The sequence below is a fragment of the Misgurnus anguillicaudatus genome, chromosome 18, assembly GCF_027580225.2.
Source record: "Misgurnus anguillicaudatus chromosome 18, ASM2758022v2, whole genome shotgun sequence".
NCBI lineage: Eukaryota > Metazoa > Chordata > Actinopteri > Cypriniformes > Cobitidae > Misgurnus > Misgurnus anguillicaudatus.
Genome location: NC_073354.2, coordinates 28,335,120 through 28,360,162, shown reverse-complemented (window position 1 = coordinate 28,360,162; position 25,043 = coordinate 28,335,120). Strand labels below are relative to the sequence as shown.

Here is a 25,043-nt window from a genome sequence, read left to right as displayed (position 1 = left end):
TTTTGTTTTATGGTGCTACTTAGCTGTATTTTTTTAAGTTATGAAGGTTTAAATCAAAACAAACCAACTGCAGTTGAATTGAAATTAATTGGAATGCACAACCAAAAAACGAGATTTCTGAACAATTAAAAAAAAATCTCGTTTTGCAACGAAACTCTTCAAATATTTCTTTAAAAAACTTTTACGGAATGGTTTCTTGAGGAACCTAAAAGGTTCTTCTATGGCATCGCTGTGAAGAACCTTTAAAGCACCTTTATTTTTAAAGAGTATATTGGTTGTCAAGATTAATGTTTTTTTAAAACAGATATTGACTTATGGTTTCTGTAAAGAAAATCCTTTTTTAGTCTTAGTTATAAATCATCTAACATGTGGACATCTTGGTTTTAAAACTTCTGCCAGCAAAAAATAAATTATATAAGCTCATTATGCATTTAAATGCAGACCAAGTATTGGGTAAAGTTTCTAGTTTCACTTCGTGAATAATTATCATGCAAATAAGTAACATTCAGCTGAGTTTGTCCTGCAGTAAAATTGAAGCTTCTGGGGCTGACAGAGCCTAGCTCTGTATTGCCAAGATTTTTTTTTTAAACATCAAGGATTGGTAGTAAAGACTGATATGTTATACCACTGAGCATTAGCATAATTATGTATTCAAGTTATACACAGAAGTGAGAATTAAAAGCTTCCCTCATTCCTCCAAGAAAATAACTATTTGATACAGATGTTCTCACAAAGTTATATGTAATGCAAATATGATTATGCAAATGATGGTGCTTCAAACTCCGCATCATTGGCATTAAGTGTTATAGAAATCTGGGTAGTTTTAATCATGATCGGATTAATGTATTTAACTGTGCTGCATCAGGAGTTTCTGGTTTTACATCTTTTAGTATGAGTTGGTGGCAGTCCAAAGTACCTCTGACCTGCAGAACAAGAAAACTTTTATTAACAATGAAGTTGCCTCACATACACTTCCTGCAATCCATAAAATCTCTAGATTTAAACCTCAACCTCTGTTGGTGCAATTTCTAGTTTGGTTTTTCTAAAACTCTGAGCTGGAAACCTAAATATATCCTGAAGTGCTGAACAAATGAACCACTTTTGATATATTAATACATCATACGTACTGCTTATTGAATTACAGTACAGTTGATACACTTTTATTCGAATGATGTCACTTTAATTGTAGTTTCATGGCTTCCCTGTGGCAGTATTGACTTATAATGGATGTTTTTATGACGGATACGATTTTTAATGACAAAAACCAACAGGATATCCACAACCTCCTGCTTCCCGGCAAAATGTGAACTAAACCCTCAGGTAAACACACTGAAACTGTGGAGTCAAACTGCGAGCGCTTGATGGTTTTCTGTGTTCTCAAATTCCTCCATTCATCAGTTCCTGCAATGGCAATTATTCGGGTCTATCATTATGTATCCATTACAGCAAGTTAATTTGAAAAGAATTTTAAACACAGCTTATATTAATAATTGAGGCTAATAAAAGGAAATGTCAAATGAGTCCCCAATGAGTTTTTCAGAGAATATGCAGGCACATGCTCTTTCTCAAGGTCTGTCGTCCTTCAAGTTGCGGCAGAGCTTCAAATTCTGCCACTTCATTCAAAATGGGGTAAAAAAGAGAGAATGGCTGAATTGGAGGGGAGATAAAACCACCTTATTTGCAAAAGGGAAATCTATCTATCTATCTACAGTATCTATCTAATCATAAAACTGCATCACTGCGTGTACCTTGAAAATGGTAACAGCTAAATGACAGTGATCTGGGATGGATCATGTTGTGATATTGTTTAATTTACTGGGTGAGATCCATTACAGCAAACAGTCGGTGGAGGTTCTGCCATGCTGAGGATCAGAGGTGAGTTTCACAGCAGTGTGTTTTACAGCTTAATGCACCACAGACGCTGTCATTCCATTGCATGAAAGAGCATTGGTCGCTTGAACATATCCATTAACGTGGCATAGTAAGTACGAGTTTGTGATCAAACCATTTTAGGAGACGTAAAGTGTTTTTATTTAATTAAGATTCATAGCCATATGCTGTGTTTGATGTCTTCCTCAGAGATGTATAATTATTCATTTTGCCTAAAGAAATTACTTAACACTATTTGCTTTTTCGGAAGGAAAACGTGCACATAGCCTATCTAGTTATGCTAACGAAGAAGAAATGATTTAGAATAATATCTCAATTCTTTCCACTAGACAGCTATAAATGGAGCCTAAACTTGAGTAATTTCACATTTGTCTCTTCTAGGAGAGGTGCAGTAATGATTTAACTATGTCAGACTCACTCATTTGCTCATTGTTAACAATTTTATCCAAACTTTATCCAAACAAGATTAAAGGATTAAAATCCAGATTTACTCACCCCCATGTCATCCAAAATGTTGATGTCTTTCTTTGTTCAGTCGATAAGATATTAATTTTTTAAAGAAAAACATTGCAGGATTTTTCTTATTTTAATAAACTTTATTGGACCCTAACAGTTTACAGTTTAAATGCCAACATATCCTCCAAACCATACGACTGATTGGTCATTTGTCCATTCCCTCAAATACGACCAATAGAGGCATTTACTAAATTAGCGCCTCTACCGGCCACAGGTGAAACTTTATATATTAGGGTATGAACTGATATTTTGGGGTATAATTTTGCTGTAATGACATGCATTTGGATATGATTTTCAGTTTAGACTGCCAGGATTAATTGTATTTTTCTACACATTACACTATTCAGGCATTTAGAACAAATAACGTACCCATTTATTTATTATATAAGCTATTGGCTCAGGCTGTCGTGAGCGACTGCATCATGATCTATGTCCCGGTTTATATTTGAATGAGATCGGACTGTTTGCGTTGCATTCATGGATTTCTTCATATAAAGTGATCGTATGGCTTTAGTTCATAAGGTTTGCAACGCAAATTGTTTGTAATGCTTTTATACTTCTTTTTATCAATGCTCTAAAATATCTTTAAAACCATAAATTTTTATGAAACCATTTCTGCATTTACAAATGTAGAAATTAAATGCATATAATCTGAACTAATAAAGCAAAGAACCTTAAAACTTAACTGTTGAGGTCCAATAAAGTCTATTACATTTTTTAAAAAATCCTGGAATGTTTTCCTTAAGAAGCTTAATTTCTTCTCGACGGAACAATGAAAGACATCAACATTTTGAAAGACATGGGGGTGAGCAAATTATCAGGATTTTATTAAGAAAGTGGAGTAATCCTGTAAACATTTCTTATCTAATTATTCAAACACGAAATTATCTGAAATATCCACATTAGGTTAATAATTCTGTACTCTTACTGCATGTCAGTAATTGTTTTATCTGTATATATATATATTTATTTTTATTTTTAAATTAAAGTTTATTTAACAAAGTTTGGGAGGAGCATGGTCATGTAATCCAACCGGGCGCTAGTTAAAACTGCAAATTCTCTGAATTTTAACATGGTTGAGTACTGTGGGGTTGTGGAGCCTAGGCAACATCATGAAGATGAGCCCCAATGGTAGCACGGTAATTCTGTATTTATTATTTTCAGTGAATTGTCATATGTGGATTACTCAGACCTTATTTTTAATATTAAATCTTCAGTGCGTAAATAATGTGGAAGACCAGAAATGTCTGTATTTGAAGGAAAAGAACAAAGCAGCCTGATGTCAAGCTGGAACTTGACATCAGATTGACGTCAAAACACAATGTTAGACTGACTTCAGAACCCAACGTCGAACTGACATCAGAACCCAACTTTGGATTGAGTTCAGAACCTAACGCCCAACTAACATCTAAAGAACCCAACGTCAGTCTAAAGTCAAAAAACAACATCAAACCTTACCGTCAATCTAAAGTCAGAACCCAACGTAAAAACCTTACGTGGGGTTGACGTCAGAACCCAACGTCGGACTGACTGCCAGAACCCAACATCAGACTAATGTGAAAACCCACCATTAGACTGACGTCAGAACCCAACATCGGACTGATGCCATAACCCAACGTCTGGCTGATGTCAAAACCCAACATCAGTCTAAAGTCAAAACCTAACGTTGTGTTGACTTCATAACTCAACGTCAGTCTGACATCAGAACCCAACATCAGACTAAATTCAGAACCCAACGTCGGTCTAAAGTCAAAAACCAACATCGGGATGATGTCAGAACCCAACATCGGTTTGATTTCAGAACCCAATATTGGACTAACGTCAGAACCCAATATTGGACTAATGTCAAAGCCCAGCAATCGGACTAATGTCAAAATCCAACGTCGTTCTGATGCCAAAACCCAACATCGGACTGACATCAGTTCCCAAAGTCGGACTGACGGTCAGAACCCAAGGTCTGACTGACTTCACAGCCCAAAGTCGGACTGACGTCACAGACCAACGTTAGACTGACGTCAAAACCCCATGTCGGTCTGATGTAAAATCCCAACGTGCCAAATTTCGACTCCCTATCGTACATGCGTGTGAGGTAATTTAAGGAAGTCGGTGCGGATGGTTAAATTTTTTTATATAATCTATCTTTTCCACACAGTTGACAAAGATCAGTGATTGATAATCTAAGGAATCCAAAACAATTTGTGTACCTTTCTTGGATCATGCCTTTGGCTTTACTCACTGTTTTACATTGCCATGGAGTTGTTCAGCTCTTTTTAAGCATTTGTAAATTTGTTTTCCTAAATAAAGTTAAAGTGATTTGAATTGCCTTTCGCTTCCAGGTAGGTTTTGATGTTATTCTAGTCATCCGTTGGGATAATGTAAGTACACATATGAACAAAATATATAACACTGTGACAGTAGTTTTGGGATATTTTAATGCAAAAATCTTACATATATTGTGCTTTTAAGTCTCCTGTGTTATGAAAGATAAACGTCCCAGCAATAAAAAATGCCTGTGGGAAGTAACAGTTTCAAATACCAAGGACAAATGGCAGGCAAGCTGGGAATGTAGTCTTGTCCCACTCAGATCTGGTTTCTGTACATTACCAGATTCCTTTTCTTTTAGAGGACTGGCTAAGACCGGGTTAAACCGCATTAAAGTCAACGCAGAGTGATGTTGACTGTTATAATTGCCTTCACTGTGGGAAAGGGCTGGGAAAAGTATTTTGCTCATCCCTAACAGTTAGTTCAGAAACCCCCCGTGCATTCCAATCTCTGTTACTGTGAATCCAGACACCACCTCCAGCCGTACCTCTGCTGCATGGCAAGGAGTAAACAAACAAATCAGTGACACACAATGTCAGGAGAACCGCTGGAGTGTGTCTTGAAAACGTGCGGAGAAATCTGCGCTTTTACCTTATGCTACACATATATTTGACACATCTTCCCATCAAGCGCTGCTCCGTTCCTTCCCCTTGAATAAAACACAAGCCGCAATATGAAGCTGTCCGTATTTACATTCCACAGAGATCTCTGTTCCACTTGCTTTTTTAAAAAGACACTTTGTGGTATTCACTCACATGGTAGCCTAGATTTACTTGCGTGAGTCTGAAATTTTTGTTTCTACATTTTTAACATTATAGAAAACTCATGAACAAATAGCTATAATGTGATTGAAAACAATGTATACTAATATGCATCAGAACTCGTGCATCAGAAGATGCCAATTATTCTTAACTTTCTACCATCTGCCAACGATGTTAACAACACAGTCTGTGATTTAAAAAATGACAAATGGTGGATATTACAGAATCTCTTATTATCAAGCATTAAACACAATCTGCGGCTGAGACGCAGATATGTGGACATTGCTGTCTAAGGAACACAATCCAGCGTTCAGAATGCTTTTGACAGCACCTGGAGAGAAAGTCGAAGAAGACAGGAGGAGAGATGGACAGATTTGACTTTATTTGACAGCTCAAAGCATCTTGTTTAGAGAAACCCCAAAAAATAAATAAATAAATAAAAATTCTGTTGAGACTTGTAAAGTGTCTTCTGCCTTCATGTGCTATTGGAAATTATGAGCTCATCGTGTTAAAGTGTTTTGTTGTTGTAAAGAACTAGGAGTCATGGATGATAAGTCAAACTGTATTCAAGATTGCCTTCGGATTCTGTCAAAAATGTTGCATCTTGTCAAGCATACATCATCTGCTCTACTGTTTACTTTCATTGGGCTATATACAGTAGACAGGCAGCTTGCTGACAATCTGGAATTTTCAGTTACATACGTGCTATTTTTAATGTTTATAAAACATACAATGTGCATCAAATGGTTATTTATATTATATGAAGAGCTCCAATAAAAAACCCTCTAAGTGCATCTGACATGTTTTCTTGTAAATTAGCTTTTTTCAGACTCTAAATGGATTCTTCGAACAAACTGGTATTTCTTAAGGACCTGAGGCTGGGATTAACTCTTTCCCCGCCATCTTTTTATATATATATATATATATATATATATATATATATATATATGTTAATCCTACCTTCATTTGTTCCCTTTTATCACCTCTCAAATATGTTTTTTAAATACCAATTTCTGAGCAAAAACCTGAAATAATTAATTCAGTAACCATGATCAAAACATACACAGAGTATTTACTGTTTTTGAATCAGTGGATGCTTTAGTGTTTTATAAGTTGGGTAAGAGGGCCACCTAGTGGATAATAGCAGAATTATATTTTACTGTAAAAACTCACCAGGTAAGTGTCATTGGCAGAAAAGAGGTTTCTCTTAAAAGAAAACACCATGGTCTTACCTCAACTTAGAAAAATTAATACATACCTATCTTTTTTCAATGCACGCACTTAATCTTTGTACAGTGCGTCGTGAATGTGTTAGCATTTAGCCTAGCCACATTCATTCCTTAGGATCCAAATAGGGATGAATTTAGAAGACACCAAACACTTCCATGTTTTCCCTATTTAAAGACTGTTACATGAGTAGTTACACGAGTAAGTATGGTGGCACAAAATAAAACATGCCTATTTTTAAGCAGATAAAAATCAGAACTATATTGTATGGCGGAGAAGCACTTAATTTGCAGCACTTTGATCTTGACACTCAGTAACATCATCACTCCTGACTACTCCCTCTCTCGCTCAAACTTCTGTCAATATTACTGCACCAGAGGCCGAACTGCTGCAAACTAAATGCTTTTCCACCATAAAATATAGGCCTATTCGATATTCAGAAATCGATATTAGTCCAATATTGGCGAAAAGGGCCGGATCGAATATTATAGAAGTCGGGGGGTACAATCCAATCCGAAACCTTGTCATGGCAACTTGCCGTAATGCGTGACTTGAGCAACATGAATTTGCACAAAGTTGCACTTAATGGGCCCTATTTTAACGATCTAAGCGCACTGTCTAAAGCGCACAGCGCAACGTCTAAATGGGCGTGTCCGAATCCACTTTTGCTAATTTAATGCCGTGAAAAATGGTTTGTGTGCCGAGCGCATGGTCGAAAAGGGTTGGTCCTATTTTTTTAATTAGTAATGGGAGTATTTTGGGCGTAACGTGCAATAAACCAATGAGAGTCTCAGCTCTCATCCCCTTTAAAAGCCTGTTGCGCCGGCGCTATGTCTAATCCCTATTTAGATGACGAGCTTTGTAAACTGAAAAACTAAGCGGAGGAAGAAGATCCCCAGTTTAAGATTAATGTTAAATAATTGTGTTGTTTTTCACTTTAAAACCTTTAAAATCGTTTTCTTTTAGTCATGGAAGTAAAAAAGCAGGCTTTTAATTGCTTTAAATGTATGGCTATCCAATATCATAAATAAGTTATTTACAAGTATGTAAGAATAGGTTTGTACTCTAAAAATACTTTATTTGTAACAAACAGGAGATAAAGAATTTACAAACGGCTCTCAGCACGTTTTAGCACTTGGGCAGCGTTTTTTAAGCAAATTGTTTTTTAAGCATTACTTAAAAATGTTTCTCATCTCACCATATCCACAGGTACAGAGTCATCATATACAATAAATCCGTGAGGTAGCATTAAAAAAAACATTTAAAAACAGATGCATTTGTTTAAAGCAAAGCATTTATTTACTTACCAGTCTACAGGTGAAGCAGCTCTTTGCGCCTTCTAACGTCTCATAATCGGTCCTCATTTATGTCCAAGAGACTCAATAATAATCTTTTACATTTCAATCCTTTAATCTTTTTATATTTGAAAAGTATTTTTGTGCTGCTGAGCATTCATATGTAATAAGCAAACCTGCGTTGTCATCCTGTTTATATAGCACATATTTCTAACGCCCTCTTTAAATAACAAAAACATATTGTGGTCAATGGCGTAGCCTATTTTAGTTGGGTCAAAATAGCAACGCGCCAACAATGCGACCTGAACACACCTGAGCAAACATGGTCGCAAATGCATTTGCTATTTAAACAACGTGGCGCTAAACGTGAAAATTATAATTGCGCCAGGTCGAAACTAGCAAAATACACTTGCGTTGCGCTTTGCGCTGCATTGCGCCGGGTGTAAGATAGAGCCCTAAATGTCCAAAGTTAAACCTTAAATTTCATTTAGAATTTTTGTGCTGACTAACTAAAAATGTTGATTCTAGTCTGTTTAAAACATTTAAATAAAAATGAAGCAGCAGTATTGCACAATGTTTCATTGAGTCTTGAATTTGTTGCACAGTGAGTTCTGTAGCAATGTTTAACCTTTTTGTAGAGCTAACAAATATGTTATTTGCAGCTTAGTTGATTAAAAGAGCGATAAAGATGGTATTGGATCGGTATCGACAGATACTCAAGGTTGTGGTATCGACATCGGTATCAGACATGAGAAAGTGGCATCGGCCCATGCAGCCCAAGTAAGTACATGGTAAATACTGAAAAACTGTGTTTTTCTTTAACTGACGAGATAACTCGTCAATGGGGAAGAGTTAAGCAGATTTTAAATAAAAGTATTTGATCAATGTATAATACGTGCTAAGAGCATTCGGATAATATCATTATCTTAAGAAACATTCTCCCCTCCACCATGTTTAAAGTTTATGGCTCGCCTAACTCAGGCATGAAAGTTTGAATTCCCCAGTGGTAAATACGCCTTGATAAACTTTTCATTTAAAATTCCTGACTAGAAAACTTAACTCCTATTTTAGGGGGTTGAGCAACAATTTTTTTTGGTTTAGGAGTATGTGTTTGGAGATCAAAGCTAACCTTTTGCCCAGCTCACAATTTTCCAGAATTTTTAGTTATTTTTTTTTTTTAAATGTGTCCATCCAGTGCATGCTGAGGAATCTCACTGGAAGCACGAGACCATCTGTATTTCTCACATTCTGAAGTTTCAGACATGCTATTTATTTTGCATACTGATTTATCCATACTATAAAAGTAGAAGCTTTCAGACACAAAGCATGTGATGATGCTGTCTCTAGAGTTACTGATAACTGGGTAACTATTTTATTTAGTGCTTGCAAAGTTTTAATTTTATACCCTGAATGCAAGTAGCACTGTTGCACTTCAGCAAGAAGGTTTCAGGTTTGAGCTCTGGCTAGGTTAGGTGGTCTTTCTGTTTGAAGTTTGCATGTTCTCCCTGTGTTGCCGTGGGTTTACTCTGGGTACTCCGGTTTCAGCACATGCAGGTTAGGTGAATTGGAGATGCCACATTGTCCATCTTCCAACGTGTTTATCAACTGTCTACAAATGTCTGGTCTATTTTTAACCCATAATGGGCATATATTGGACAGAACACATGCTGGGATAAACAATTACCCAATGTTGGTTTGTTGTTATGCAACCATAACCCAGTTATAAAAAACCTTTTTGTATTGTTTGTCTTATATTTTTTGTGTGAAACTTTGTGTGCTGCCATTTTGGCCAGGACTCCCTAAAAGAGATTTTTATGTCAATGGGATTATTCCTAGTAAAATAAAGGATAAAAAAACGCAGTGGGTCAATTTTAACCCAGCAGTGTGTTCTGTCAACCCATCCTCATCCCCATGGCGTCAATATTTGACGCACTTGACCATGCGTCAATATGTTACGCAGAGGGTATACCTTTCGCGTCATTTTTTGACGAACTGGGGACTTCAATACTATTACGTCCGTTGCATTCTCTTTCCTATTTTCTTACCATTTTCGCATCGGTTTAGGGTTAGATTTACATAATGACATCCCTACCCAAACCTAACTCTAACCCCAACGCCAGGTGACAACTGTCGTACCTAACTCTAACCCCAACGCCAGGTGACAACTGTTTCATTTCGCGTACACTGTTTAATTTTGCGTAATCTAACCCTAAACCGACGCGAAAATGTTAAGAAAATAGGAAAGAGAATGCAACGGACGCAACAGCACTGAAGTCCCCAGTTCGTCAAAAAATGACGTACAAATTGACGCATGGTCAAGTGCGCAAAACACTGACGCCATGGGATGAGGATGTGTAGCCTGTCCACTATTTACTCATTATAAAGGAAGAAAACACTGGTTAGGTCCTTGCTGTCCATGTAGTTTGTTTACACATAGCCAAACTGTGCAAAGTAATTCAAGGTTAAAGAGACATTTATCAAAACACCCAAACAAGAAGACCAGTGTCTCCTTATAAAAAACAAGGACATAACAATTACTAGATGCAGGATGTGCCGGAAAACAATAAAGCCTGGGGCAAATGTCAGAATCATTTCTGTCTGGTGATTGCTAATTAAAGCCTAAGAGGGTGAGGGTTATCAAAAACTTATCTCACAGAAGAAGTTAATAATACAATACAATAGTTCTACCTTTAATATTATTATTTACTAACCAATTTAGATCAATTTTGTTAATGGAGTGTGTATGTAGAGTATGTTCATGTTGCTCAACTGGTTACTGTGTTAGCAGCTCAAAGGTCATGGGTTTTATTCACACATATTGATCAAATAAATTTTTAAGTGCAACCGCAAATAGCAAATTCATTATACTGGTACTCAATTTATATTAGTTTGTATGTTTATTTATTCATTTAGCTGACGCTTTTATCCAAAGAGACTTACAACTGTTATATATGTCAGAGGTTGCATGCCTCTGGACCAACTACTGTAGGGGTTAAGTGTCTTGCTCAGGGACACAATGGTGTGTCACAGTGGATGGGTCTCTCACACCAAAGGCGTGTGTCTTATCCACTGCGCCATTTTGTATGTAAAACCAAACCATGTAGGTTATGTTTTCCGTTGAGTTGAGATGGGACTTACGGAAAGTCGTGTTATAGTCAAGCAAAATTTGATCAATTTATTTGTGTCCATTCGTGCCTTTAGCGCAAATGTCTATAAATAGTTTTTTGTGTGTGTTGCACAACTTTCTTTTTCGTTTCGTTTCATTTTATGTATTGTTTTCCCATTGTTTTTTCCTATTTTCTTACCATTTTTGCTTGGTGTTGGGGTAGAATCACTTTCTGTTACATTTTTAGACATCCTAACCCAAACCCCAACTCTAACCACAACTCAAAGCGAGAATAGTTTTAAAAGCGGAAGAAAAACATGTAGAAACCAATACATAAAAGTACATCCTAACCTAAACCCCAAATCTAACCCCAACCCAAAGCGACAATGATAAAAAAAAATAGGGGGAAAAAGGAGAAAACAATACATAAAATGACAGGAAAAAGAAAGTCGTGCCACCGATACGAGAAGCTATTTTTAGAAATTTGTCCGAGTGTCATGAAAAAAACATTCGTGCTCGCGGCACGTAAAAATAGCTGAATTTCGTGCCATGGACACGAATAAATTAATACAATTTTCATGACTATAACACAAATTTCCGTGAGATCATGTTGGTTTCGTTATATGACTACCCAGTCTCACAAAATTATACATAATAGTCACGTAATATTTTTATTCTTTTTCGTGATACTGTCACAAATTTCCGCATTTTTTCGTGATTGTATCACGAATTTCTATTTGTGTGTCATTGTCACGTATTGGTTACTCAACAGCTTTTTCCTATTTTCAAACCATTTTCGCTTCGGTTTAGGGTTAGATTTGGTGTTTGCATTAGGATGTCACTTTACATATTGGTTTATACAAATTTGTCTGATAATTTTTTTTTTATATTTTCTAAATTTTAAACCATTGTCGCCTGACGTTTGAGTTGGGTTTGGGTAAGGATGTAATTTTATGTAAATCTAACCCTAAACCAATAGGACAAAACAGTTGAATAACCAATAAGTGACAATGACACATAAACAGTATCTCGAAAAAGGATAAAAAATTACGTGACTATAGGTACGTAATTTCGTGAGACTGGACTGTATATGATGCCTGTAAGATGATGCAATAAATCAGGTGATTTGGATTGTCCCAAACAACACGTAATTGCCTATGAGATCAGGATCAAATGCTCAATGGTCGTGTTTCTACTTCTGTATGCCAAATGATTTCAAATATTAAGAGATTTTTGCACAGACAAAAATGCTGAAGTGAGTCACACTAGAGATGTTAATCACTTCACAATTCTGCATTTGCATGGTTTGAAGTGATTAGAGTGCAATTGACTGGAATTACGGCGGACAAATGTGATAATAAAAGCTAACGGGAGCTGTGAAAACCCAATTCTAATTCAGGCAGATTGTTACAAGAAATTGGTCCTCGGGACAAGTCACTAACTATACACCCCATTCAACCAAACACAAAACATATCAACAACACATCATCAACTATTATTTCAAACTAAATGTTACTACTTCAAAAATCTGAATACATTAAGAGCCAACACAAATGGCGGTGAACAGACACTATTTAGAGATAGGCCTTCAAAAGCTACTATAAAATTAACCCTTCAGCTGTCTTTCTGAATATCCAGATCTTGACAGGTTGATTCATTCAGTGTTTAGACAGTGTTTCCATTGGCTTTCTGCGTGAGGTTATTTTAAGGGGCTTGGTGTTGTCAGCTGTTGTCTTGATTCCCCTGTTGAATCCTCCGTACTCTTCTCTTTCACTCGGCTAAAACTCTGGACTGACTGTCACATTGTCCTCCTTTACATTTGAATCGAACAGACGAATGCTGGGTAAGTCTTTTCTTTAGTGTTTTCTAACTATATTTGTTATTGCGCTGAAGGTCACTTGGGCTTATTTAAGAAACACTTAAGTTTGTTGACTGTACATTACATTTTCATTACTCCGACGTAGCGCACATGGAAATAAAGTAAAGACAAAGCCATTACAATGCAATAATTCAGCATTTGCTGTGTCCATTCAAATTTAGACTGAGTTCATAACCTTGTCAGAGGACGAACTATTTATTTATTTTAACTTATATAAAGTCTTAAGCGCAACAGCTTTGCCTGAATAGTCAATAGAATGATGTCTGGGGATATATTGATGTTTTAGACTCGCAACGTCTTTGTTTTTTCCACTTTCCTTAAAACTGCCACCGCTGACATCAGAGGTACGTGGTGAGACTAAGAAATAGCTTGTCCATATTTAGAGGTTCCAGAAATAGCATGGAGCTTCAAAACAGGTGCCATGTTGCTTCACTGCTAAAGGAGGAGGGGTAAGAGCACGGGTCGTCATTTTAACTTGATAAGTAACCAGGTTATGGAGTTACAGAGCCGGGACATAAACAATCTCTACGTTCATTCCACATGAAATCCGTTGTGTGAAGCTGAAGGGCTTCAGGTCTGGCGGCTATCTGTGACACATCAGATTTAGAGGCTCAGTGATACTGTGCCACTGTGATTTGTGCTATTTTCTCCATGTTCCCTCCCCCAACCGTGTGTCATACGACTCTCTTCAGATGTCCACACAGGATTTCTCTGGATCTAGAGCTTGCATTGTGAATCTTTAAGAATTTAAAGTTGATGTGGGCTTTTTTAAGATGTTTACAAATGTAGGATTAAAGATAAGAAAAACTGAGCTCCATGAGTAAACAGCTTTACATTTTCTTTAAGACAATGATTCGATAATGTTCATAGTATAATATTTAATGTTCTTTAGGGGCGGTTTAGATTTTGTAGGCCTAGGTATTTTAGGCAGTTTAAGAAGTTTTTACAAACAAACCTTACAAAAAACAATATTGGTGTGCATCTTGAGACAAAACAATGGCACTGATATATGTTCAAATATGTCAGTACACAGTGTTTTGAAATTAAAGTAGCTGAAACATGCTTTTTAGTATGGGACTAGGATAAGCCCTGTCCGTGAAACCGCCCCATAATGTTTAAATTCTTACTCAACTTTGATGTTCGTCCTCTACATTGTAGTCAATTCAATCTACTATTTTAAAGGGACTCTCCACTTTTTTTGAAAAATATACTCATTTTCCAGCTCCCCTAGAGTTAAACATTTGATTTTTACCGTTTTGGAATCCATTCAGTTGATCTCCGGGTCTGGCGCTACCACTTTAACATAGCTTAGCATAATCCATTGAATCTGATTAGACCATTAGCATCGCTGAAAAATAACCAAAGAGTTTTAATATTTTTCCTATTTAAAACTTGACTCTTCTGTAGTTACATCGTGTACTAAGACTGACAGAAAATTAAAATTGCGATTTTCTAGGCTGATATGGCTAGGAACTATACTCTCATTCTGGCGTGATAATCAAGGAGTTTGCTGATGTAACATGGCTACAACAGGCAAAGTGATATTACGCACTGCCTGAAACTAGTCCCCTGCCATTGAAAGTTACTAAAAGGACTATTTTCGGGCACTGCGTAATATCATTGCGCCTCTTGCAGCCATGTTACGGCAGCAAAATCCTTGATTATTACCCCAGAATGAGAGTATAGTTCCTAGCCATATCTGACTAGACAATCGCAACTTTTAATTTTCTGTCGGTCTTAGTACACAATGTAACTACAGAAGAGTCAAGTTTTAAATAGGAAAAATATCAAAACTCTTTGGTTATTTTTTAGCGCGATGCCAATGGTCCAATCAGATTCAATGGATTATGCTAAGCTACTGTATGCTAAAAGTGGTACCACCAGACCCAAAGATAAGCTGAATGGATTCCAAAAAGCTAATGTTTAACTCTAGGGGAGCTGTAAAATGAGCATATTTTCAAAAAAAGTGAGTGTCCCTTTAAGTTTTTACTTAAGTGTCATATGAAGTAAATATGCCAATTAACTATTTTAAAGGTGCAGTGTGTAAATTTTTGTGGCATCTAGTGGTGAGGTTGTGCATTGAAACCAACGACTCCATCCACTGCTCACCCTTCACTTTTGAAACGCATAGAGAAGCTACGTTAGCTGCCACCGGACAAACGTCATCGTCGGAGACAACTTTTTCAAAAAAAGTTTGTCCGTTAAAGGCTTCTGTAGAAACATGGTGGCATAAAATGGCGACTTCCATGTAAGGGGACCCTCGTTGCATGTAGATAAAACATCTCATTCTAAGGTAATAAAAACATAATGGTTTATTATGAAAGGTCTTTATACACCCCTGACCATATAGTATTGTATAATATTTTGCATTTATGTCAAAAGATCCTTCAAAAAATTACACACTGCACCTTTAAACAATTACTACTTGTAAAAAATGCGTGCCATGAAGCAGGTCGGGTACAATATATATATATATGTTTTTTAAAATTTTTTGCGGTCTGAATTGTGGGTGGGTTAGTTGAAAACGTCGGTTGGGTGTGGGTTGTTTTGACCTGCACATCACTGACGGTTACCATATGACATTGTTCAGGTGTTTAATATCAGGCGTATATGGAACTGTAATGTGGTCGACATTCCTGGAGCTATTTATAGGTGTGCGTTTACTGAAAAATAATGCATACCATTTGTTAACCAATCAGAATGAAGCATTAAATAGCCCAGTGATATAAATGATAATAAAGCAAGCCTGTCTCTGACTAAATTGGTAGATCATTGGATAAAAAGTCATGTGTTCAATTCCCAGCGAACACACATACTGATAAAATATATACCTGGTAATGCACTGTAGGTCTTTTTGGATAAAACCGTCTAGCAAATGTGCTAAAATGTAAATTATTAAATCTAATATTAGGATTAATTAATTTTAATCAATTATATTGATGATTAACTTTAATGAGGTGATAGAACAGACAGACGGATATAGAAAGATGGATGGATGGATGACACATCATGTCTTTCCAGTTATTACTGATTCTCAATTTAAGTTTGTCCAAACGCTTCGAGGTTATTTTTACATAATTCATAGGTTTTGCCTAAGACTAATACATTAATCAAATTAAAATGCTCTTCTGTGCATGCATATAAAACATAAACTCTTTCTTTTACCACAAACATACAGCACATTGGCCAAAAGCCACCCATCTTCAATTTAGAGGCTGATTTTAGGGACTCATATCAAACCTCTCTTCAAGTAATGCATAATCACATCTCATTAATTTCAACAGTCTCATTTTAGCATCAAGTTAAGAGTGTAATCAAGGAATTGGCTGTTCTACCTCTCTCTGCCAATCAATCTGAGTTTGAAGCAGTTTTATGATGTGTTTCACTTTTCATTAGCAGATGATGGAAGGCAGTGACCAGACCACCAATGAACAAGTCAATGATAGAGAGGAGCAGCCGGTGGACCCTATGGAGGACTTTGGCCAGCAGCTAGAGGACATAATCAACACCTATGGCTCAGCGTCCAGCTTAATGCAGGAGCAGATCTCTATTCTGGAAAATGAAGAAAATAAAGAAGCAGCGATAGCCAGTGAAGAGATAATCTCTGGTGAAGCCGGTCCAGAAAAGGAGCAAGCTGATTCAAAACTGCACAAAGGCCTAGGTGAAGAATCTAATCGTCTTTGGTCATTCCATTTACAGTACACTTTGGGAAGTGAAAAGTTGGATCAACTTAGGGGATTGCTTCAATTGGTAACACCTAAATTATTATTTTTTTGTTCTTAAAGAGACAATAAGTAGGATTTACCCCCATCTAGTGGTGAAATTGTATTTTGCATTCAAACGAATAGTGCTCACTAGCGCCTCACCTTTCCAAATGCGTGTTGCAACTATGGTAGCCATTAGGTACTCACTGATCTCCTTGTCCGTTTCAGCTAGTTCACGTGTTCTGAATGAAAACGCTCACGCGTTGGTAGGCTAGTGCTTTTTGTCCCTCTCTGTCCCCCTGTCCGTATCAATACGGCAGAACGACTTGGAAGCCTTCTTAGACTTACCCGTTCAATGTAAGTAAAGAGAAGAAATTCTACGCTTACAAAGTCAAGTCAGTTCACTGGCAGAGGTCATTTGACACCAACGAGGACATAATTATGAATAAAGACATTGATTTTGATTAATAAAACACTACTTACTGTCCCTTTAAATTTTTCACTTACCGTATTTTCCGGACTACACTGAAAAAAATGATTCATTGAATTTAATCAATTTTTTAAGGTAAGTGTTTGCAATCAATTTATTTAAGCTACATTTAAACAAAAAATATTAGTAATGTAAAATAAACTATAAAACTTTTGTTTAAATGTAGCTTAAATAAATTGATTGCAACCACTTACCTTAAAAAAATTGATTAAATTCAATGAATCATTTTTTTCAGTGTATAAGTCGCTCAGGAGAATAAGTCGCATCAGTCAAAAATGCTTTTTGAAGAAAAAATAACATATATAAGTCACATTGGACTATACGTCGCGTTTATTTAGAAAATGATTTCACAAAATAATTTTGACGTATAAATCACACCTGACCATAATAAGTTCCAGACCAGGGGCCTCATTTATAAACGTTGCGTACGCACAAAAGGCGGCGTACGCCACTCTCTACGCAATAGTTGTTATTTATAAAAAGCAAACTTGACGGGAAAATGTGCGGTCCGTCACGCAAGCTCGGACCCAGGCGTACGCACAAAAACGGGTGAAATGAGAAATGGCGACACCGACGGCAGATGGAAGAAACACGTGAAAGTGAAAGTAAAAATGACAACACTACCTCTCATAAATAACATGAAGACTTCTGTTGTGTCGAAGTCTGTTGCCACTATGTTCCCCCTATTTTTCCCTTCAGTGTAGTGTTTTTATGGCGTTTTTATCACGTTATAGGTTTTATTATTTATATATTTAAAGTTTTAATGGCTACTGAGATGTATATGTGTGCATTTCTGTAGTATTGTTCTTAATGGTAAGTCAATTATTTTTACAGTATGAATCATATTATATGTATAATATTTATTTAACTATGTATGCAAACATTACATTTTTAAAACGACCAGTAAAGGAAAAAAAAAGAAAAAGACAGGCTATATTTTAAAAGAAATACCCTAATAGAAAAATGTCAAATGTATGAAATATTTAATAAATTGTATTATAAAATACATGATATTATGCCTTTTTAGTATAACCAATTCAAATCTTTAATCTTTCTAAATGTAACGTGATGAAAACGCTATAAAAGCACACTAAAGGGAAACATAGGGGGAACTGAGTTCGACACAACACTTCACAAAGCAAGTCTTACAATTAACAGCCTACACGAACACCCGTTTGATCGATCAGCAGTGAAACAAAAAAATAAAGAAATCGAAAATTACAACAGAAATTCAAATGAACACATATTTGCTAAAAGAAAAGTGAAATATGTTCTGCAATAATATTGGCATGTTGTGCAATTCATCCTCATAAAGAATATAGTTAACAGAACGAAATAATGTACAAAACTGATATTCTTGTCAATGTGTCCGTCTGGCGGAGCATATATAGATGCAATTACATAGACAGATAGATAGATAATTAAGGAGATATATAGTTAGATAGATAGATAAATAAATAGATAGATGTATTAATTGTCCACTGGGGAAAGTTGTTTTCATAGTAAACCATATCTTCATAATCTACGGAATTATGGTATTCATGCATATGCCTTTAGTGTGTTTATTTTTGATAAAACAATGTATAGCAGTGGGGAACCTTCAGGGCCTTCTACGCCTTCAGAGAAGGCCTAAAAAAATTAATAAAAATATTTTTATAATAATACTAATAAATAATAAAGTATTCAATAAAAATATGTTTTTACATGTTTAAATTTATATTTAATTTAATTTAATACATGTAATATATTTTCTCTCATCTATGTTCTAACGTTAAGCTTACTGTCAGGTTCATATCCAATCAGAATCGTCTGTCTCTATTAAGGCCCGGTAAACTGGCTCATTCATTGGTTAGGACTTCAAGAATCCCAAGGAAGGCCAAGCTATGTGTTTTGGTGTGGAGAGTGACGGGCAAATTGACCAATCACGCTTTGATTTCAAGTGGGCGGGTAAAAAACAAAGCATTGTAAGCCTTCATGAAGTCCTAATCATGCAACAAGCTGGATGCGAGCTGCCGTAAAACACCAAAGAAGAAGAAGTCCTAATCATACGGACTACCGGCACATCCGGGAACTTGACTGTAAATTTCGTCACCGCCCCTTTTCGGGGATAAAAAAGCAGAGCTTCCATAGAGGGGTTGCAAGTTTACAAACATTGCAGGGTGCGCGCGCATCCAGGGGGCAGAAAGCCAGATTGGTGAGCTGATCCGCTACTGCAGCAACCTTAATTATTGAAGCGTTCTTTATTGTTTGTATATAAATAAGACTTGATTTTAGTTGGATCTGTTTTTCTGTCTTTATTTTTGCAGTGTTACTGTGATACATGTATGAATTATAATGTTATAATTTTAATGCTAGTAACGTAATAGTCGCATCTACTGGTATGTTAACATCAGGCACCCAGCACTGACTCTGTTGGTACTATTTTCCACGCAACAACTCCTTGCCATTTTGACTTACAGACACCGCTACTAGCATACAACACAATGCACGTCTCTTCTTTCTGCCCCTCGGTTGCGCGCGCAACCAGTTAGTGACGTCGCCGTGCAACCCGTCTATTGGCTTCCATTCAAAATAGCGGAACAAAGCAACGTTTTTACACAGCCGGCAGGCGTAAATAACTTATGAAATCACTCAGATTAAACATGTTGAGTATTTATCTGTCCATCCTGCCTGCCATAGAGCGCGAAAGATACATTAACACATTTAATTTGGTCAATATAAAAACATGTCTCTTTCATTCTCACAGCGTCAAATTTGTGTAACAACGCCATCCAGTGATTGCTGGAAATATCGCTAAGACAGTTAGTTGTATGGCTGGACGGAAAAGTGCACTCATTACTCTAAATATAAAGACATAATAAATAAATACGAAGTAACTTTCAAATACGAAGTAAAATCATTCACTTGCTTCCCTGTTGACTCGATGAGGTACGAGTTTAATGTCCGGGTAAGACACCTCTGGCCAATAGGGAGCGTTGTTACACAAATTTGAAGCTGGGAGAATGAAAGAGACATGTTTTTATATTGACCAAATTAAATATGTTAATGTATCTTTTGCGCTCTATGGCAGGCAGGGTGGACAGATAATTACTCAACATGTTTAATCTGAGTGATTTCATAAGTTATTTACGCCTACCGGCTGTGTACGAAGGTTGCTTTGTTCCGCTATTTTGAATGGAAGTCAATGGAACGTCTAGTGCGATTTCCCCCAAAAGTGGGCGTGAACCTGTTCAGAGACATTCTATGACGTTGCGCCGGTTGTGCGTATAGACCGTCTAATGGCCCGAATCTCTGCGGTGAGAGTGGTTGAGGTAAATGGCAGAAAACGTGATTGACGTTGTGGCTAGTTTGATAGGGCTGAGGTAAAAACGAAATTACTTAAGCGGGTACTCGTGAAGAGCACAGCCGAGAGATGCGCGTGCAGCTGCGCTGCGCATATCAGACGTGAACACGAGAAAAATAATGGGTTTAATTATACTTTCACTTCCTGACAGTTTTACTTGAGGATAGTAATGACTGCAGGCGACGCCGAATTACATACAATATAATTACCTAACTAAATCTCAGAGAATGCAAAAACATTCACCGGGGCTCGGGCTAGGGATTTTGCGAGCCCGCAAAATATAACAGTTATAAGCCACAAGGAGGTGCACTGAGAACGCAGGGTGCTATATTTCCCCTTATGAAAAAAGACTAACAAGCTATCCTACAGCTAAATATATATTTACAAAAAACAAAAATTAAATGCAAATTTACAGAGCAGCAGAGTCTGTATTTGTGTTTATCAGTTAGATTAAAGTAATTTTAAACTTTAAAACTGCATTTAAAGGCAAATGTTGCCTATTCTGTAATTTAACTTTGCGTGCTCAGAATTTTTACACGTTCACTGTATGATTTAACGAAATACGAATAGCCTAGTATTATATTCTGAATTTTAAAATTTATGAAAAACAAACTACTCTCAATTTATTTTGGTGTTTTTTCCCCCATGCTCACTTGTCTCCATTTTCCTGTTTTAAAGAATTAAGGTGTAGTAAGTAGAACCTATCCATTAAATTTGTGACTTTCATTTATTGCGCCATGCGTAATTGCGCATGGAGAGGCATTTTCACTTCATTGCATATTTTGAAGGCCCAGCTGAAGTACTCACGGTTCGCCACTGATGTATAGCGTATGTCTCAACCATTCAGGAAGCAACAAGAAATTACATTTGCGCTGAACAATGTCCCATTTCCACGTCGATTATTACCGACATCTGTAGCTTGTCAGATGCAATTAAATGAATGGAAATAAAATGCCCCATCACAATGCGTAATGCCCACACTGTGCCCTCCAAACAACGTTTTTCTCCTCTTTTCCCCCTCGCCAACGATAACTTCTACTTCACATTGAGTGAATTTACGTTTTTTTTATTTCCTCTATGTGTTTGCCATGATTTCGCAATCAATGCATATTAACTTGTGGGCGTTTCACGGACTATTTATGGGCAACTATGGGCGTGTCATGAAGCCGCAAAAGCTGCGCTACATTTAGAATTGATTGTGATTTATTAAAGGCGGAGTCCACGATGTTTGAAAACCGGTTTGGAGAAGGAGACGGGCCGACTACCAAAACACACTTATAGCCAATCAAATCAAATCAAATGCCGGTTTGCGTATGTGTGGGGCGGGTCTATCAACAGAAGGTCCAGATTCTATTGGGGTAGGGGCGTGTTTGTTTAGGTGATTTCAAATATCAACATTGGCTTTCAAACATCATGGACTCCGCCTTTAAGGGAAAAATGCGTAGGATGTGCGTGCGCACGGTTTTATAAATCCGAATATTTCTGTGCGTACGCACGTCCTATGTTTCATCCGTACGCCACTTCTGACGCAAATCCTACGCAAAGTTTTATAAATGAGGCCCCTGGACTCGCCGTTCCTACCCAGTCTCATGTAGATGCGTATAAATAGCACGAAGTGTGAAAATCGTGCAACACACACGCCAAACTCCACCCCGGGGCGCATACCACACGTCAGTCCTTCCCACTCACCCAAACGGCGCATCTTTCATTTCATTTATTTGTTTCTCAATTTTTTCTGATTTTTAAACCATTTTCGCTTGGGTTTAGGGTTAGATTTGAGATTTGCTTAAGGAGGTTATTTAATATACAGGTTTCTCCATGTTTTTGACTAGCCATGGTCACATGGAGATGGTGTTAGAATTGGCATTTGGGTTAGGATGTCATTTTTAAATAACAAAAAGTTGTTCTAACTCTAAACAAAAGCGAAAATGGTAAAAAAAATTTTTTAAAAATCTTTATTTTTAAGTGTTACCAATTGAAGTAATTTTTTGAAGTTGACCCAACTTTTCACTTTTTACAGTGTTTGTTTAGTTAAAGGAAAACACCACCATTTTCAATATTTTACTATGTTCTTACCTCAACTTAGACAAATGAATACATACCTTTAATGCGTGCCTCTAATCTTTGTACAGCGGTTCGTGAATGTGTTAGCATTTAGCCTAGCCCCATTCATTCCTTAGGATCCAAACAGGGATGAATTTAGAAGCCACAAAACACTTCCATGTTTTCCCTAATTAAAGACTGTTACATGAGTAGTTACACGAGTAAGTATGGTGGCACAAAATAAAATGTGGCGATTTTTTTAAGCGGATAAAAAATGAGAACTATATTGTAAGCGGATAAAAAATGAGAACTATATTGTATGACGGAAAAGCACTTAGTTTGCAGCACGTTTTGTTTTGTGCCACCATACTTACTCGTGTAACTACTCATGTTTTCATCATATGTTGATAGGCATCATATGTTAACAGGAATACTGATTCATGTTCGAAAAATAATGCCATATCCACATCCCCTTAGAGTCATAAACTGTAATTTTTCTGTCAGTGGGATAGTCAAGTGTAGTAATCTGTCTGAAACATTTTCATTTCCAAGGAAAGGTTTCTCGGGCCAATAACTTCACCATCCAAATGCAGACGGCTATAATGCTTGACCTAGTTCCCTGTCACACTCTGAACAGCACAGGTGCCACGAATGTGCTTACGAATGCACGCGTTTATCCATGCGAACGTGCCTTGTTTGCTTTTCCCAAGCGTTTTATCGTAGTAAACTCTATCACGCTATGATTTTACAGCTTCTGTCGTTGATTTATTTAAAAGCTTGCGTGTAAAACACTCCCTCGTGGCCACCTGCTCATCTTCTTTATCTGTTGGTTCTCTAAACTGAATTGAAAATGCGTTTCTCGCAGGTGAAGAAGCCACGTCCTTATTGCAAAGTCTGAACAAGCTCAGCTCACCGGAAGAGAAAGTGGAAATGGCATTGAAGAAATATGCAGAGCTGGTGAGTATCCAGACCCATGAGATGTTGTTCTTTAAATGTTTATTACCAGTGACAATAACAACACATGGAAGACAGTTAAGAGAAAACAAAAAGAACGCCTGGTGTGATGTTAGGAGCTCTGCTTATACTGCGATGACCTAAATATTTGGTGCCCCCGGCTGAAGAAGTGAGTCTGAACACAAGGCCATATGCCACACATTAAAGCTACAACAATCTCTATAATTTCACATGCAGATAATAACTAGAACATGCAGAGTACTATTACAGGCGACTTATGAGGAAAAAATAGGTAATCATTATTGCAAAGTATAAACCGCTTGATACAAGACGCAGTTTCATTGAATCCTATCAGTTAAAATACTCCACCAAACTAAAGCAGCCAGCAGTGCCATGTACACTATTCAAATTAAATGTGCTAGCTAGACAATGCCAGAAGAACCATTTTTGGCTGTATGGCTCCATAAGGAATCTATAACATCCATTTCTGTTTCACAAAAGGATCTTTAGGATTCCAAGAATCTTTGACTGAATGGTTCTGTGGGGAACCAAAAATGGTTCTTTTATGTCATTGCTATGAAAAACCTTTAGATATGGATCACATTTGTGTGTTTTGTGAATACATCCCAGGTGGAGAAACACAAGTCGGAGAAGCAGCAGCTTGAGCATAGACAGGGTCTTCTGGTCAAGCAAAGAGATCAGATCCAGTTTGAACACAGTCGTGCCATCCTGGCTCGTGGCAAGCTGGAGATGCTATGCAGAGAGCTTCACAGACATAACAAGATGCTGAAGGTGAGCACTCTTTAGTGTTGGGAAATATGACACGAAAACACATTTAACTTCTTTATTGTAACATATTTTTGAAGTTTTCATAGTTTAAAGTAGCATTTCTCAAAGTGTGGGGCGGGCCCTACTGGTGGGGAATAGGAACATTGTGGGGCGTGACAAACAGGAGGAAATTTGCAAAGAGACAAAATGCAAACACAGTTGCATTACTATTATTAACTTTTGAACAGTCTTATTTCATGCAAAGTGATAATACATTTGCATATTTATTTTCTCTATTGAAGGTGTTTAATGCTGTTATTATTTTATGCCTTTAAAATACGATATGATTAAATACATTTCAACAGGTAAACTTAAAGCCTAGTTGATAACCATTTTTTTGGGGCGATTGGGGACAGGTGGGGCTCGGAACCCTCCCCTACCTCCAAAGTGTTTAAGTAAGGGATAATGTAGAGGCAGCCGGTAGTTATCGGGAAATAAGCCCCGACAGTGTGATCAGGACCCGACACAAAGCGGAGGGTCTTGTATCACACTGAAGGGGCTTATTTCGCGATAACTAAAGGCTGCCTCTACATTATCCCGCTTATTACACGGCTACTTGCCACAACTGGACAAAAAACTGGACATGAATATGAATTTGAAACATTTTATTGGCATATTTGTTTTAAATTAACATTTTTATCCTTCCGCGAAATTTTGCACAGATGCATAAAATGATCGTAATACC

The 25,043-nt window shown here is 37.0% G+C and overlaps 1 protein-coding gene across 3 annotated transcripts in view; it reads left to right on the top strand.

Moving 5' to 3' along the window:
• The first annotated feature begins 12,800 nt into the window (after positions 1-12,800).
• txlnba (taxilin beta a) overlaps positions 12,801-25,043 on the top strand; it is a 31,665-nt gene continuing 19,422 nt past the window's right edge. For 2 of the 3 annotated variants that reach the window (XM_055186432.2, XM_055186433.2), the window contains exons 1-4: positions 12,801-12,960; positions 16,393-16,657; positions 23,442-23,533; positions 24,161-24,322. In XM_055186432.2, the coding sequence (XP_055042407.2) occupies positions 16,396-16,657; positions 23,442-23,533; positions 24,161-24,322 (516 nt within the window). In that variant the 5' untranslated portion in view covers positions 12,801-12,960; positions 16,393-16,395. The remainder of the gene's footprint in view (positions 12,961-16,392; positions 16,658-23,441; positions 23,534-24,160; positions 24,323-25,043) is intronic. The other variant, XM_055186434.2, reaches the window with a different exon arrangement.